We start from the raw sequence: 19,006 nt of genomic DNA, 5'->3' as shown, positions 1-19,006 counted from the left end.
GAATGTGTACATGTTAATGTTTAATATGTGAATTTCTAGTGGATTTAGCATACGAAGTTCAGCGCTTCATTTTCCGGTATAACTTGCGGTGCTTAATAAAATTTAAGAAGGTCATGCATTTTTTTTTTTTCACTACAGCATTCGACTTCTTTCTTGAAATAATTCGCTGGAACTCAAGTGTATATTTGTTACACTGACCACTGCCTCTTTTACCCTCATTTTTCTTCAGCGGCCTTTTGATTTTCAAAGGTTCCAGTGAGTCGCTGGTTCATAGTTCTTCGTTTGTTTGTTTGTATGGTGCTTTTTTTACATTGCATGGAACCAGTGGTTATTCAGCAACGGGACCAACGCCTTTACGTGACTTCCGAACCACGTGGAGAGTGAACCTCTATCACCAGAAATACACATTTGTAACACCTCAATGGAATGCCCGAGAATCGAACTCGCTGCCACCGAGGTGGCAGGTCAAGACCATGCCGATCACGCCACTGAGGTGCTCCCTAGTCTTCGTCTATCACTGCAGAAACAATTGCGGCCAGCCGGGCACACCATGCTTATGCAGCTAGGCGCGAGCGAACTGACTCCCTAGAGACATCACAGGTTGGCCACTTATCGTCAACACATTTTCCAATAGTTGTTCCAACATATTTCATTTCGTGCCTTGCGTAGACAGTCAGTTTTACTCATTTCGACTGTCTTTTTCTCACTGAGATATGTATGGCTTGTTAAGTTTATCAATAGTACTTCGATTATTCTGGCTGTTTTGCCTTTTCGCTTTGAATTCTGTATATGACCATTACATTTTCCTTTTAGAAAGATCTCTTCATAATAAGTATCATGCATTGTTTAAATCTGGCCGCATCCGTTACTCCATATTATTCTATAAAAAGATATTTATTCATTTTTGAGCACATTACCAGGCCTTTGTTTATAAACATTGTCATGTCTTTATCTATGAAAACTAGCGTCTTCTAAGCAAAACTATTTTTCAACCCTAGTTGATTTGCTCAGAAATTCCTCCAATTTACAGTTAGGAGATTCTAGGGCCTTTAAAGATATGGCGCGACCCCTTCTTTACTTCAATGTCTTCTGTGAGGTTAGATCTTCTGTAACAATCACACCACTCATCCATGCAGTGAGCACAACTTCGCATGTAGTGCATTGCCCATACATTTTTGTATTGGATGGATGCCATTTTCTTTTTCTATTTGACGAAGTAAAGTCCGGATTCACAAAAATACACGGAAATTTATACCTTAATGTGAGCAGCACTGAAAAATAATACACGGAAATTTATATCCTAATGTAAGCAGCACTGAACAATAATGGCAAGATTATTAAAGAAAAATATAAAACCTTGATAAGCATCAACGTTCTACACGACGTTTCCGGTATTTTCACTGAAGCAGGAAATGAATGTATTTTCACTGAAGCAGGAAATGAATACTACTCCACTTTGATATGCAACGGAAGTGCGGTTGGCTGGCTGTACGCTGTAATAGAGAAGCAGAAAAGAAAATGAGACTTCGTGAAACTTCAATAGCAGTATAGTGGGCTATTTGGAAGACATTTGAAATTATACACACGGGAACAAGAGATGGAAATTACTTGAGCTGTCTGTTTACAATCAATAAACGAGAGCACTAAGGCCGAAATTGCAAGTTCATGCTATAAAAGGTTTCACTGCTGATTATAAAATTTCAGTTCCAGTAGCATAAGATTCGAGAGGGCATCCTTCTGAAATTTGTGTAGGTCCCTTTGAAAAATGGCCATAGTATATTCCGGTCCGTATGTAGGCTACCAAATCAATCTTTGCGCAACTCCTCATTTTGTGAGATATGTTCATATCTATGCTTCTAATTGTCATAGAAATATGATTTTTGTGTCTGAATATATGATTTCAGGGCCAAGGACTCTCTTAATACTAATTTCAATACTACTGGTGCGTTTACGATATTGTTATGGATGAGAAATTTATGAAAATTACTTGTCGTTCACATAAAGAATGCATTGCAACATTATTATTATTTTAACATTTGTTTTCTCCGAGTCTCTTCACTTCAATTATTCATTATTACTATGATAATACAATAATAATGTTTATTATGTACTATCTAATGCTTAATTTTTATCTTCAGAAGTACTCAAGGAAAGTGAATCATAATGGATCCTGCACTAAATATCGAAAAGTTAAATGTAGTGCCTAGTGCAGGGCTCTTTAAACTATGGCCCGCGGGCCACATCCGGCTCGCCAAACAAATCCCTGTGTGGTGGCCTTGAAAAAAATAATTATCGCACGACTGGCATCGCTGAATTATTCAATGCTGAAAATCTTCCAACTCAATTTCAAATGGAAATTATTGATCTCCAGGCAGATGACAGACTGAAAGATAGGTATAATGAAGGAAATCTGATTGAGTTTTATAAATGCCTGCAGCCAGATCAGTTTCCAAATTTGATAAAGTTTGCTTGTAGTTTTGTGTCATTTTTGGTACAACATACATGTGTGAACAAACATTTTCCAAAATGCAGTATGTGAAATCTAACTATCGAGCAAATTTGTCTGATGTTCATTTTGAAATCAATTCTTACAATTGGCTCATCTAATCTGGAACCTGATTTCAATGAAATTTTGAAGTCAAAACGTCAGTATCATTCGTCACACTAATTTGGTTGCATAACACTAAAGGCAAGAATTAATTTAGTTTACCCTGATTTTTTCCAACAAGATATGTTTTAATTTTTTCATGTTTATACTCTAATATTTGAGGAAATTAAATTACTGGTACTGATTTGTTTTTTTTCTTTTTTTTCTTTGGCCCGGATAAATGTGGGAAATATATAATGTGGCCCTTACATTGAAAAGTTTGGAGACCCCTGGCGCCCCTAGTATAATGACAGACTTTTCTAAATGTATAATATGTCAGAAAACCATTACAGTTGAAGGCACACTACAAAAGGTTAGAACTTCAGACACTCTCGTAATGCCATGTAAAAAAGGCAAGATTCGGTTGCTCTGAGGCTCAGTGGACAAATATCTTCAGAGAAACTGATGAAATGGCACGGTGACTGCAGAGGATGGTATACCTTGTAGAAAAGTTGTGCCCTGGTAGAGAAAAGACGCAAGCAGTCATCATATGAAAGGTCAAATGAAGAAGAATCAAGTTTTTCATTAAGTGACTCTAAGCAGAAGTTTCTCATGTCTCATATATCTGCTTTCAACTATTTAGGCCAATGTGTTATAATTTTTGAAAGTATTTTTCCTAACTATACAAACTTGAGGTCCTTTACAATAGGATATACTTGCGGCGCAGCAGCCGTATACAGTTGTAAAATCTTGAACAAGGTGGTTAGGCAGTAACTACTGGCCGGTAGGCGGGGAGACCCGCCTGGCTGGACGTAAACACTCCAATTTACTTGCGGCTCATGTTTCAAATTGAGGGGTGGCATGAGGTGGGCAATTAGTGTAAAGAGCCTCAGGTTTGTATAGTTAGGAAAAATACAATTTACCTTCAAAAATTGTGATTTGTTCCTACATGATATACAAACCCTCGGTCCTTTACAATAGGAAGACTCACTGTTTGGAGGGAAGTCTCTAGAACTGACTGGAGTTCAGCACACCTGGGCTATTCCTCCTGGTTATAAAAGCGAGGAGGAGTGTCCAACTTCTGACATGTTAATCGGAGTCTAAAGAACGGCAGGATCAAAAGTCAAACCTCTGAGCCTTTTCGTAATGAGTGAGGAGTTGTAACTTATACAAAAAGCAGAGAAGAATATAAACAGAGTCGGAGGGATTAAGGCAAAGAATGAGACATTCGCCCCTTATTACCCACATCTTCCTCCCCTTGCTGTGGGAAGGAGCGGGATTGCTTTTGTGATTCTGATAAGAAAAATAGAGAGGAAACTCGACGGGGAGGGGGAAGGAGGAGAGACCAGTCACTCTCACATCCTTCTTACCACTAAAACTGCACACCATAGGAGAGAGATGCAACTTGTCCTCTTGAAGGAGCTGGGTAAGCAAACAACTTGTTGAGTATCCACCACAGGTCCAAGAAAAGGGAGTTCTAAGGACCTGTGGGCAATTACCCAATGGAAGAAAGATATAATGTGGTCCTCATTGGACTACATCTATCTTCAAGGCCGACATATACTTTGGAGTAAGATGAAAAGGACCAAGCTACTGGCACTAGAGCGTACAAGGGACATAACTATCTGGAGAGGCGAAGTTCACAATCTCGAAGGACTCGAAGAAAGCCATGTCCTTGGACACTTCTCCACTGGCAAGCCCTTAGTGGAGAAAGGAGAACTGACATCCAATGATGGGTGTCGAGTCCCTGCAGGTCCAGCAACCCATCAATAGGACAAAGAATGATTGATCTGGATCAATCAAAAAACAAAGTCAGCGCCTAGTAGCGTGGTTGGTATGGTCTTTGCCTGCCACCTCAGTGGCCGTGAGTTCAATTCTCGGGCATTCGATTGAGGGGTCAGAGATGTGTATTTCTGGTGATAGAAGTTCACTCTAGATGTGGTTTGGAAGTCACGTAAAGCCGCTGACCCGTTGCTGAATAAGCACTGGTTCCATGTAACATACAAGTACGATACAAAGAAACAAACAAAAAACAAGGTCCAAGGTGTAGGGAATCATGAAGGAATTGACCTGTTCCAATAGATACAGAATGATTCGATACCGGAAATGAAGTCACGACCTGATAGTCTGCCTCGGACGGGTGATGCTGAAGATGATTCATGCAATCCATCTACCCTCTTCGTCAATGCCACAGAAAGACGGGATGCAGGCCTGAAAAACAAAAACTGTCGAATGACTCCCTGAGATGGGAAGACAAAGAAAAAGTTTATCATCAGTAGCAGAATCTCAACCAAGGAGAAACAATACTTACGTGAAAGACTAGAGCGAGTGTGCATCCATGTCTTCTGCAGTCAAATTGGAAAGAAGTTATTTTTCATGATTCTCACAGAGAAGTCCTGTCAATGACGCCAACCAAATAGGATGGTACTAATTCCTGAAATTTACAGAGGACTGAAAGAGAATTTCAGCTATTTCATTGCTGTTCGGCACAAAAGGCCTGTGCTTGCAATGAAGGCTGAAAGTCTTTAGTCATGTAAAATACAGGAATGTACTACCTGCATGAACCACTCCTCGGCACTGCAAAAGTTGGAGCAGGGGGGGAACTTGTTTCTATACCCTGACAGCTGCATTGCCAGAGTGAGCAGCGCTGTCCAGTGAGCAGCACTGTCAGGGAGAGCAGCGCTGTCAGGAATGCATTTGGCTAGAGAACCTGCTTGTTAACCAGAACGAGATGGAATGAGCTCTCATGCTCAGTGATAATGTCAACCTTTTGGGTGTGGTGAAACAATACCACTAGTTGTCTAAAAATAAAAACCGGCAACTCTTGGAAAGCCCGAAAGGCTGTCCTGAGTTTCAGGTTAATTAAGGGAAGGTACTGTTCATTTCGGTTATATACCCGAGAGCTAACTTACAGCTATGCACCTGTTACTCAGACAGTGCAACTGATAACAGAAGCATGCTGCGAGGAGAATATATAAGTATATTCTTAGGATCCTGTTAATTGAGCGCCAGCCTAATTCTTCTTCGGTCAAGAGAGAAAAAGAATAAGGAATAGTAGCAAACCTCCTTCATTCTTTAATGAAGAGAGGGATGGAGAAGCTGTCCTGAAGGGAGGTTTCTACTGTGATAACAGGACACCGAAGATGACTAGTTTATGCTGAACTGGCCATTCCTAACATGAACACTGGAGTGGTGGGGTTCAGCTTCTCAGTGATATCCATCCCGAACAGTTTGAACATATGTTCGGTGAGATCCTAAGATCGAACCATGAACATAGTCTCTCGTATTCGAACTCTGGGAAGTAGACTCCGTAGAACTCCTCCCATTGTATCCGTGAAGTAGAGAGAAAAAAGAGGAGGAATGGTTGTTCTTGTCTACTCTTCTCTAACATGCAATGATGTCAGCAATGCACAGAGTGGGAAAATGTATTTGCCTCAGCAAAAATGCTTCCTGCAGGGAGAGCAGAGGTTCTCACTCAACCAACAAAGCATTCTCTTCATACAACAGGTTTGTTTGTGCAAAGGTGAGGAAGAGTTGAGTGAAGTTAAATGCGCCAAAAACTGGGGAGAACCTAACATGTCTTGCTACATATTTATCCCCCATGATCAAACCTCATGTAGAGGACTCCCCAGAGAACCTCCTCTAGCTCCTCCAGATGTCTTGTCCTGAGGAACAGGACATCAACCTTGGCACCTGAACGAGAGCCATCCCTGGCTTTCACAGGTGTGTCCAAGTCACCAAAGTTGCTCAGTCCCTTCTCTCACTCTGCGCTGCTTGTCATGATGGAGAGAGGGCTCTCCATTAGTGACTGCGGAGCTCCTGGGGATAGCATCACAGTTCCCGCTCCCAAAGAAGCAGGTGAGCTGATGAGAGAGCAAACTACTTCCTCCCTTGGGGAGGATGCAGAGAGAAGCCATCTTCCTCTTCTTAGGTTGGGAAGCCATTGAAGAGGGAGATAAGGAGGCGTTGCACAACAAAGATGATGACCCCTTCTGTGATGAGATGACACCACGACTGCAACACTGGGAAGGGAGGGTGCTATATCATGGCAAGGAACTGCACTGATCAAGAGCATAGAGTTTGTTCGGTGAAGCCAAGCACTCGATTTGGCAGACCTGAGCTGGCCGAGCCGAGTCTGGTGAGCTGGGCAGATCACCAACACATAATTATGAGTGGTAAACCTCACCAAAGAACTAACACTTCTTCCCAATTAACTATTCTCTTTCGAGGCTGAAGCTCTCAAAAGAAGAGTAAAGGGGAATTCTGTGTCTGCTGTCCTACGTGTTTGGACCCTAAGGTCCAAGACACGAAGACGGAGCTTGACCATTCACCCATAAGGTGAAGGCATGTAGCACCAAGTCCTGTATAAACCCAAACTAGACTGAAGAGCGAACTCCTCTGTACTGGTAAAGGCTGGCTTCACTATCCAAGCACTCGTGGTAGCGAGCACTGGAATTTGTAAAAATCCCCACACCTGGCGAGATTCTTAACTTGTAAAGACAATAATTGGGCAAGTCTCTCGCCCTGGTACTTGCCTACAAAAAAGCCAAGCACTCGACAAGCACTACTGAAAACAAGGGATCCTGGTGCTCGGCAAGACTCCCGATTCTTGTAATAACAAAATTGGGGATACCCATCTCGCCCAAGTGTTTGGAAATCACAGAAAATCAAACACTCTGAGTACGCCAGAAATTCCATGTATTTCAACCACTCAGCGAGACTCCCGACTTTTGTAATAACAATTATCGGGCAAACTATCTCGCCCGAGTGTTTGGAAGTCATAAAAGACCAATAACACTCAGAAAGGGCCAAAAATTCCAAGGAACTCAAGCGCTCAACAATACTTCCGAAATTTGTCAAACAATCATCGGGGAGGGGTCCCTCTTCGACTTCCATAGAAATCGAGGAGGAACAGGTATATAAACCAGTCCTATGTGTGAGCATTTAAGACTGGATTAAGGGTGTAATTCAACAGAATATGCACTTGAGGCTCTCAAAACCCAAGAACCCACAGGGGACTGTGAATTGGAATCTGCCTAAAAGACAGAAAGAACCAAGGAGAACACAGGTGTTTGAATCCTAAGAATCAGAACACCAGGTGTCAAGACAGTGAGCAGATGATCCTTCCTCAACGATGTGGGTGTGTGCCTGATGGAATGTAAGGCCCCCAATGCTGAATCTTGTGAAGAACACCGCAGGATTCTTCCCACTCGCCTATCCCCTCCCGGTGTTGCCCAAGGAAGTAGAGGGAATAGGAGAAGAGGATCAGATGCTCTCATTCCTCCTCACAGCGGCGCTGTCAAAAGGAATGAGCTATGTCCTGTAATCAACCTGGTGGTGGTGGTGACAGCGACGTGAGTCTAGGAGAGCTCAGTCACCTTGGTGAGAAGCTTTCCTGAGGAGAATGCAGAGGCTCTTGTGGCACTGTAGCAACGCTGGTAGCAGGAGAGATAGCAATGCTGGTAGGAGGATTAAAAGCATGACTGGAGGCGGCGCTGGTAGCAGGACTGGTAGCAGCGCCACTGACAGCCATGCCATTGCTAGCAACAGTGCGGCTTGGCCTGGTGAGAACATGCATCGTCCTCACGACACATCCCAGTCCTCTTTGAGGCAGAAACCTTGTGTGAAGAGGGTTGTATAGAGGACCCCTTCTTAGTTTCTCCAGATGTCCTATTCCGGGGGACATCAACATCAACCCTGGCACCTGACTACAGCCAGTTCTGGCTTTCCCAAGTGGGTCCAAGCTGCGGCTTGGTCCCTTCTCTTGCCCCACTGTCATGACAGAGAGAGGACTTCTTGTCATTGACTGTGGATGTACGACGAACCTTGGTTCGAACTCCCTAGGCTCCCAAGACACTAGACCCTGGGGACAGCATCATGGTCCCACTAACGAAGGAGCAGGTGAGCCAACAAGAGAGCCAACTGCTTTCTTCTCGGGGGAAGGATGCAGATGCTTAGAAGTCTCGTGACGAGACTTCTAAAGGGGTCAGAGAAGCTACCTTCATCTTTTTAGGCCGAGAAGCCTTTGAAGAGGGAGGTGAGGAGATATGAGATGGCGACGAAGACAAAGACGAAGACAACACCTTTGGGACCTCTTCTTCCTTGGCTTCTTCTTCGCCAACTTCTGCAGGACTTCTTCTAAAGGATGAAGCACAGTCATCACTGAAGTGGAGATAACAACCACAGGGCAGTTGTAGACGCTGCCAGTGATGAAATCCTGGGATAACAGGAGCAAATCAATACCATTTTCCAGCAGGGGAACCGTATACACACTTGAGGGTTAATGTCATGGCAAACAGCGTGGCTTGGCCTGTTGACAAATACAATTCCGAAAGTTAGGACAGCCAAAACGAGGAGATATCCAACCACCCACTGCTGTAATACACTATTGCTCATTGTTAGCCTGCAGAAAAAAGAAAAATTGATTAAGAAGGATACTCCTTTCGCATCAAAGGGCACTGCCACCCGAAATGAGAGGAGATCCCTCAAATATCAACACCACATGCACCATCCCCCCACAACTTCTTCATCCAATAAGCTAGCAAAAAGGGGCAAAGGAGATGGGGGAATGTCAGGAAGTTTCCCTCGGTAACTCTCCAAAGTGCAACATAAATGTCAATAAATATACTGTCATGCTCCCACATTAAAGAGCGAAATTAAGTGATAGCAGCGTAGATACAACCTGCTGCTTACCCTTAACACACAAAGGGGAAAAGCAGCTAGCAAGGCTTATCACAAGAAGTGGGTTTGTATATCAATTATGAATGTTAATTATCTATTAATATCAAACACAGTACATTCAAAACATATAAGAGAATGACTCCACCGGGAAACTCGTGATTAACAACCAGTCAGCAAGAGCTCTCAAAGATGGCAGCAAGTAAATTGTGGTAGTTACTGCCTAACCACTTGTTCAAGATTTTACGACTGTATCCAGCTACTATGCCGCAAGTATATCCTATTGTAAAGGACTGAGGGTTTGTATATCGTGTAGGAACAAAGTAAATTTACAATTCGCAACAAAGCTAGTAAAGTAATGACTGGAGCTAGACTAAAACACTAAAAAAGAAGGCAACTGAACTGGGTGACAGAAAGATGGTGTTCAGGATTCAAGCATTTAAAGACTCAGAGGTTGACCAGTGGTAGTAGACATATAGTATCACAGGAAATGTATAGATGCTTATATGGTGAGAACTGTCATACAATATTGCCAGCCTACCAGATAACAATCATAACATTCACCCCCTTGTCAAAACTACTCAAACCATATGGCGGGGTTAACGGATACATTTGGGCTCCTCAGTATTGGACATTCCTCACTTGGAGCTGAATTTGGAAGTGGTAGAATATCTTGCCAAACAGGTTCCTCAGCCTCAATTGGAGTATTGTCCAATGATTTCTTTAGAGACTGCAGAACATTATCCACAACTTCTACTGGAGCATTCTGGAATTCCTCATTAACAGGTGTCTCCACAGGAGCTAAATGTTGCTTAGATACTGCAGTTGTGTCACCGCTCTGGTAACGAATGTGGGCATAATGAGGGTTTGCTTGAAGGTATTCTACTTCCTCCATGAGAGGATTTGTTTTGTTAGCTCACACATGACGTTTCAAGAGGACAGGCCCTGGCTGACATAACCATGTGGGTACAGAAGTTCCAGTAGAAGATCGTCGAGCTTAACCCATTAGTCTCTCATGGAGTGTTACATTAGTAACAGTACACAATAGTGAGCGTATAGAGTTATGAGTACTAATTAACTACAGTGAGAAAATATCTGTTCTTGTCAGAACTTTTAAAATCAATATTCAGTCGTTTAAATGGTTGCGTAGCCTTTATGAGGTGTGTCCTCTCAGGCTGGTGAAAGTTTGGCTTACACCAAATAAGCGTAGGTTCCTTTGAGTTGCCCTTCCTGTACAAAATTATCCATGATCCTCTGGAAACAGGTTACTCCATTGGTGATGCCAAAAGGGACTCAGGTAAATTGATATAGGCCACCATCTGCTTCAAATGCTGTATATGGCTTATCAGCACGCCTTATGGGAACTTGATGATAAGCACTCCTTAAGTCTATAGTACTGAACACGTGATACTGAGCAATCTTATTTACTGTATCATCAATGCGGGGTAAGGGGTACCCATCGAGCAGTGTGAATTTGTTAATAGTTTTGGAGTAGTCAATAGCTAACCTTGGTTTCCTGGAGTCATCCTTTACCACTACTACTTGTGCACGCCATGGTGAATTGCTTGGTTCTATAAAACCTTCTCTCAGTAGCTTCTGGGTTTCCTTCCTAATAAACATCCAATCCTCATAAGAATACCGTTGTGACTTGGCTGAGATAGATAGGATAACAGTCAGTTGTAAGGTTAGCGAACAGCTTTGGTGGGTCCACCTTTAAGATGCTAAGTCCACAAATGACCAGGGGAGGTAGCTCACCATCATACTTTATGGTAACACTTCCATGCAATCGCTGGAAATCTTGTTCGAGAATCACATCTGTGCATAACTGGGGCAGAACAGCTAAACGTACATTGTGATAATCCCTGCCACTAACCCTGAGATCCACTTGGCCAAACTCTGCAGTCCCGGTTGAAAGGGAAGTCGATGCCACAGATACTTTACCTGATCTGGTGCTATGAGTGATTAGAGAGAGATGCTGAACTACATCTGGATGGATAAAGCTTTCAGAGCTGCCACTATCGATAAAATCATCTTTTTCAGTTCCTTTAATAAAAACTTTTACTACTGCTTGCGAGAGGGTGCTTGGAGAAGCACTAGTAGTTGGTAAGTTAATGCGGCATACCTTAGCAGAGTGTTCTCTCTGTGTAGGACATTTCAGGTGGGGATGCTTTGAAAAACTACAAAAGAAACATTTAACAGTTTCAGCAGCTGTCACAGGAACCAGCTCCTCAAAAACTTCTGGATTAACAGATCTTTGTTCAGGTGTTGCCACACTTACCACTTGACAAGGTGGGTGTGTACAATAAATCTCAGAATGCTTTCCAATAAACGCTGCCTTATTAATGGAGACTATAGGCCACTAATAAATGCATCCCTAATAGACTCCTCACAGTACTGAAAATTACATTCTTTGCTGAGTAGTCTTAAAGCTTGAAGATATTCATCTATGGATTCTCCAACTTGCTGACGACGGGTAGCCAGACGATGTCGTGCAAACACTTCATTGGTAGGTTTAACATATTGTGATTTTAAAATCTTAATAGCATCCTCATATGTAGTACATTCAGAAATATTTCCATAAATTTTAAGTGACAAAAAGTTAGTGAGAAGACTTAGCCTGCTCGAACTGCAGTACAATATTGCCAGCCTACCAAATAACAGTCACAACATTAACGAATGAAAACTTAGCAGTTCAGATTTTCTCTTTGCTGATGAAAATTCTGGGAATCTGATGTGGAAAAAAAAGTCCAGATATAGGGAACTAAAGTGAACAGGGTATGAACAGCATCTCACTAGTCAAGATGAAGAATGAAGAACACAATGAGAAAATCTCTAATGCCACTAAGAAACTGGAACCAGAACAAAACCATTGGGGAGAAAGCAAGTTTATTCCAGTATTTGACAGAAAAAGTAAAGAAAATAAGACACCAAAATGATAAAGAAAAATGAGAGATACCGGTGAATGTGACTGCACATGACAAATGGAGGCAGAGAAAACATTACGTGTAGGCTCAAACTTAGATCAAAGAAAAATTAAATTAAATAGTTAACATTTAGCTGTAGGGCGACAACTATCTCTTTCTCTCTCTCTATGTATATGCACGTGTGCACGCGCACGCACACACACAAACACACACACACACACACAAACACACACACACACACACACACACACACACACACACCACACACACATATATATAATATATATATATTATATATATATATATATATATATATATAGAATAGATATATATAATATATAGATATATATATATATATATATATATATCTATATATATAGATATATATAGATTATATATATATATAATATAAATATATATAATAATATATATATATATATTAATAGATATATATATATATATGCACGAAGCTGCAAATGTCCTTTAATATATAATTTACACTACCTCGGAATTAATATATTTTCATATATGTTAACTGAAGGGGAATTTTTTAGCAGATAAGAAATTCGTCGGCTCATGGGCTCGAATCATGGAATCAAGAATTAAGGACATACAGTGACAGCTCTTTACCCACTAGACCATCAAGAAGGTAAAGAGTTGTCATGGCGCGTCCTGAATTCTTGGTTCCGTGGTTCGAGCCCATGAGCCGATGAATTTCTTATCTACTAAAAAAATTCCCCTCCGGTTAACATATATGAAAATATATTATTTCTGAGCTAGAGAAAATTATATATTAAAGGATATTTGTAGCTTAATACATGTATATGAATCACAGTGATGTGATAAAATTCATATATATACGTACATTTCTGACCCATATTAGGACCAAACCCTGGTCTTTCAAAGGAAAGGCCAAGCTGTTACAAATTCACCCGCACAAGCCATAAAAGAACTTGAAAACCTAAGTACTCTGTACCTGAGGTTTTTACCTGGCAGGCTGCCGCCTAACATACCAGCGAATTTTACCCAACTTCCCGACTTAGGTAGCGAATCAACTGGTAGGTACCATTTCATTCGAATGAACCCCTTCGTGGTGAATATGATGGAAATAATGAGCACGTGTTTCACAGAAACGCTAGCAACTGACTTGCAGCCGAGGTCGACAAGTTGGGTAAAATTCGCTGCCTGTTTGAGAAAACCTCAATTAAGGAGTACTTACTAGGTTCCAACTTCTTTAATGATGATTTGTGTGCATAAATTGGTAACACCCTGGCCTCTCATTTGAAAGACTGGGGTTCCGGCCTGATGTGAGTCAGAAATTTATCTCTGTAAAACACTTGCGCATGTGATCGCTATTTCTAATATATATATATATATATATAATATATATAATATATATATATATATATATATATATATTATCAAGGAGAATGTCACTACTGTCTCTAATCAAGACCACCGAGATGGTCTTGCTCTAATCCCATTTTTTTCCTCTCACTCACAGGTCTGGTGCCAACGGAAGCAGAAATGAGGAAGACTGTTGCTGCTATGGTTGGGGAGGAGAGCGAAGACACTGTTCATTTGGCTGCTTTCCTCACCATTGCCAAAAAGCTCATTCTCGACAGAAGGTAAAGGGTCTGTTGTTATTGTTTCTCTCAGTATTAAATTTGGACGTTGATGTAGATTCACATCAACCATGCGTTTGATGTCTAGGCCAGTCCCTTATGACGTTCCTGATTGGCTGTTGATAAGCCAATCATAGGGCTGGAAACTCTCAGTCTCTCTCGAGAGTTCACATGGGTAGGATATATGTTCCACCTCTCCTGAGTGATACTTTTGAAAGACGTATCCCTCAGGAAAGGCGGAACATAGATCTTACCCATGTGAACTCTCGAGCGAGACTAAGTTTCCAGCCCTGTGATTGGCTTATCAACAGCCAATCAGGAGTGTCGTAAGGGGCTGGCTTAGACATCAAATGCACGGTTGATTTGAATCTACTATAGTCATCATATTTACACCTCGTCACTTGCTTTCAATAAGCCTTCATAATTGTCTTACTGCCGATTCACAGAATGAATTGGATTTGTTTTCATAGGTTCTAGATATGATGCAAGCGATATCAGAGACTACAGAAATAACTGGTCACAGACTCACAGTAAGTACCTCTAGCCCACAGAGATTTTAATAAAAAAAAAATAAATAAATAAAAATAAAACAAAGAAGCACGCATTGTGTTTCAATGAGAATTTTACTTTTTCTGGATTAGATATGGGTTCTGATTTCTGGAAAAACAGAGTCTTCTAGTTAACATTTCTATAAAAACTTTTATATACTATTCTGAAATTACAGAATATCGTAACTAATGTCCCGGAGAGAGTGTATTTATCTTTACAAGGGATAGCTAATTAGTAACTAGCACATCTGCTTGCAGTCATAACTCTTCATGAGTTTCAAAAATGAAAGTAATTAACTAACATTTGTTGTTACAGGGCACAAGCTTATTTCGTTGAAATGATAACTGATAAGCAACTTATTGATAGTATACTTTCAGTTCAAGAGCCCTATGGATAGTAGACCGATGGAGTTGAAGAAATTCGAAGGTTCTGATTACTAATCAGCTTACGTTGGCATTCCAAGGGATTTATCGATCCAAGTATCTATTTATTTATAGGAAAGTAACGTTATGGTTTGTGAACATGTTCTGTGATACTTGAAGAGGAATTACAATCCTCCATAAAGAAAATAAGACGAAAGGATAGTCTATTATGAACAGTTATTTCTGTATAAAATGTAAGCCACCGTGTTCAGCTAGAAAAAAAGAACAAATAAAAATCGAAACTAATTTTAATTTTTTCGAAAATAATTTATTCCGAATACTAGTTTGCACAACTTACGATGCATTACCTAATTGCTACATAAATTGTGAGTTTCGCCAAAGCTTAAAGGAAGGGGAATGCGTCTCTCCCTTAACAAGGCCTAGTAAATGTCAAGGCACATTCTTCCTACAACGGTAAGCTTTGACGCTTTTTTTAATTTTTCAGATTTACCAGTAGCAACAAGGACGAGCTGAGTCGTGCTCTATCAGTTCTGGCTAAAGAGGGTAAGAACCACCTGGCTGAATTTCATCCAGTGCCAGAAGCCAAAGGAGGGGGATCAGGGGGTGGATACGGAGAGGGCAAACGGACTGTGGTGAGTAGTACTTATGTGGAAAGAAGGGAGATGATGGGCATATTTCACTGAACGCTCTCTCTCTCTCTCGTCGTTGCAAAGTCAGATGACACCAAAAAAATCAGTCAAACTCAATACCCGAACGTGGTACACGCGGTCGACCTCGAACCTGGAGAAGAAATCAAGAATATCTCGATTTAACCTTGTTCTTCGACTGCTGTGGGTCCCAGCTGTAGGTGAGAGAGAGAGAGAGAGAGAGAGAGAGAGAGAGAGAGAGAGAGAGAGAGAGAGAGAGAGAGCCGTGGATGATCAGGGTTCTGTGAAAACGTTTTGCTTCTTATATCAAAAGGAGGAAAACCTCCACGAGGCGATCCACCAACATGAATCCATGCATCAAATGCTCTCTCTCTCTCTCTCTCTCTATTTTTCATGAGTCAAGCACCAGTTCTAGTGAATCATGCTTATTCTAGAATTCCAAAGATAGTGGAACAAATTCCGGAAATCCAAGATAAAGTTATGTTTATTTAGTAGTCATTTCATCGAGTTTTTATTTTTTATTTTTTTACCCGACTATGAAAATTTTCTTTTGGTGTTCCATAAATTTAATTTTCTAACGTTGTTTTTCAGTTCCACCCTGCTGGTAGTTTAACCCGAGATGACCTGATGCGTCTCATCACCCTCGAAGGCGAAAAACTATCCCAGGAAGAGGCGGAGGAACTGATCCTCACTCTCCCCATGAAGGACTCGGAGCTTGTTGACCTCGACCAGTATGCGGCACAGCTTGTTCCCCCTCCCAAATTTTTGTAACGCTTCTCCATGTAATATATTTACATGCAAGCTCAAGGCTGGCCTAATCTAAGACAATGACCATATGTATATAGATGTAAGCGAATACCACAGGAAAATGATAGTCAACACAAGATCAAGAATACCAGATGGTTAATTGTCAAAAGGGTAAAAATTAAAAGAGATAATCCAGGGTTATCAGATATCACGCGGTCACAAACCTAATCAGACTGACTTTAACCGAAATTACAAAGTTTCTTTACAGTCCAAAACATGTAAAAACTGAATATGTTAATTTTGTTGCTTATATTTATCTACAACTTTTTTCATTATGAAAGCATCAAGTTTAAATAAACCAAGACTTAAATTTAGAACATTTTTATTATTTGACTTGATGAAACAAGATTTAATGATATTCCTTTTAACTGTGTCTTTAAATGGGATTAAGGCTCTTGCTTGACTCCAGTTAATAGGATGGCCTAAATCTCTCATATGTACAAATAAGGCATTCGATATTTGCCCAGTTCTCACAGAATATTGATGTTGTTTGAGACGTTGTGAAAGAGATTTACCGGTTTGTCCGTAATAGACTTTATCACACTTTTTGCAAGGAATTTCATATATGCAATGTTCACATATTAAACGTTTAACTTGGGTATAAAACGTTGTATCAGTGATAAATGGGACTCTAGCAAAGAATGGCATTCTAGGAGCAGTTGGTCAGTTATTTTTGTCTATTAATTTATCATTCAAAAACTTGCTTACATATTTGAAGAAAACCTTAGCTGGATAGTAGTAATCAATGAAGTATTGTTGTAAAACAGTAATCTCAAGGCGAAATTTGGACCAACCAGAGGAGAGAGAATATTCTCTGTGGAAGAGGGTATATAAAGTGTTTACTTTAAAGCTAAAACTACAAAAGCTGTAAAAATTTGTCCGGTACAAGTCTTTTTTCTAAAAATTGAGGTGTAAAAACCGTCTGTATTATGTAACACTGTAAAGACGTCTTTTCAATGTTTTTATTATCATTTCAACGACTTGCTAAGATCCCAGATATATCAATCAATGTAGAATTCTCTGGCCTTACCTCCAATATAAGTATCATGTGTACATACAGACTGTGTCTGTGTATATTATCATTTATATGTCTGTAAAGAAACAAATTGTTGGCCTCAGCGTTCGGACCTTTGTTGACCTGACCCAGGTACTACATGTCTATCTGCACCTGTCATTGTATACCCCGCGCTCGGGCAATAAAGCATCAGTACCCAGATACCTGTCAATCTATGTCCTCACAACTGGTAACCTCCTGGATTGGATGGTAAACACAGCAGTTTTGGCATTGCCATTAATGGACTCACTATGGCTGCTTACCTTCAGTCTAGGTATCAGACATCACTAACAAACTCATTATGGCGCACCTTTCCAAGTGTGCTCTGGCGTCTTCGAACAGTTTGGCTCCCACCGTTAACGACACTACATTAAGAAGTCATTAATGGAACCACACGGCGTCTAGTCTCGACTTCTGACAAACCTGACACCATTCACAGACTAAATATGGCTCTTTTGCATTTTGGTGTGTGAGGCAGCCGCGATGACAGAGTCTGTGGTACACAGTTCTTCCGACAACAGTCAGATCCTCCCCAACACTCTCACATCCACGAGAGTATCAATCAGCCATACAGTCAAACTGTCACCATTCTCACAACAGAATACGGCATCATGGTTCCTGCGGGCAGACATCCACTTTAGGGTGGCAGGATTACGGATGAGGGAGCCAAGGCCGACATCATCATGATGATGCTTCTGGAGGAGGTCTTCAACTGCATCACCCCACGGTTGGACACACAGGCTGGATAGATAACCTATGGGGACCTGAAGAATGAACTTGTGAGGGTCATACTCCCTTCCCATTCCAGTGAGGGCCACCTGAGTCCTTGATCTCATCAACCAGCCCCTGGGAGACACAAAGGATGCCTAGGACAAGCCAGTTGCGGGAGATTTTCCTACGACGCCTTCCACAGGACATGAGGGCTCAGATCACCGAGGCGGACAGGACCCAGAAGTTCCACAAGGTTGCCAGGACCTCGAGATATTCAGCGACGCCTTCAGCCAACAGCTCAGTGGTGGAGGAACCTGATGAGACGGACGTGAATGCAGTCTATCGGAAGAAGGGGCCCCCGCAGCAGCAGAAGAAGAATAATTCACCCTAGTGCTATTATCATAAGAGGTTCAAGAAGGATGCCAGGAATTGCAGATCACCCTGTTCCTTTCCAAAAAACTAGGATGGCAGCCACCCACAACAGCAGCCCTCCCTGACTGGTGTTTGCCCCATGGCCTCGATGGCGGCTGCAGTGGAGGAGTTCCCAACACCAGTGACAGGCAAGTCCCTGCAGGAATTCACTGGCATGGTGAACTACTACCACCGATTCACACCAGACTTTGCCTGCATCATGTCTCCCTTAACGGATGTCTTAAAGGGGAAGCCAAAGATGCTGAAGTTGGAAGGCCCCAACAACGGGCCTTTGAGCTAACAAAGGCATCCCTCGCTGAAGCAGCCACATTAGTATACCAGGATCCCGACGTACCTCTGAGACTCACCACCGATGCCAGCAACATCGCCTGCAGAGCCGTGTTGGAACAGATTGTGAATGGTTCCCCTCGACCACTCACATTCTTCAACTGAAAGCTCAAGCCGCCTGAGACCTGTTACAGCATGTTTGACAGGGAACTGCTGGCCATCTACCAAGCCATGCAGCACTTCAGGTACCTCCTAGAAGGCACCATCTTCACCATCATGACAGACCACCAGCTGCTGGTCCACGCATTCATGAAGGGGGAAGACTCATGGTCAGCAAGACAG

The 19,006-nt window shown here is 41.6% G+C and overlaps 1 protein-coding gene across 1 annotated transcript in view; it reads left to right on the top strand.

The window, feature by feature from the left end:
- Window positions 1-17,409, top strand: part of LOC135198393 (dynein regulatory complex protein 8-like) — a 34,454-nt gene extending 17,045 nt beyond the window's left edge. The window contains exons 2-4 of the mRNA XM_064225934.1: window positions 13,694-13,817; window positions 15,231-15,378; window positions 15,985-17,409. Coding sequence (XP_064082004.1) covers window positions 13,694-13,817; window positions 15,231-15,378; window positions 15,985-16,164 — 452 coding nt within the window. The 3' untranslated portion in view covers window positions 16,165-17,409. The remainder of the gene's footprint in view (window positions 1-13,693; window positions 13,818-15,230; window positions 15,379-15,984) is intronic.
- Window positions 17,410-19,006: the final 1,597 nt, after the last annotated feature.

This window comes from Macrobrachium nipponense, chromosome 22 (assembly GCF_015104395.2).
Source record: "Macrobrachium nipponense isolate FS-2020 chromosome 22, ASM1510439v2, whole genome shotgun sequence".
NCBI lineage: Eukaryota > Metazoa > Arthropoda > Malacostraca > Decapoda > Palaemonidae > Macrobrachium > Macrobrachium nipponense.
Note: the sequence above shows the minus strand (reverse complement) of the source record. Positions and strands in the feature narration are given on the sequence as shown.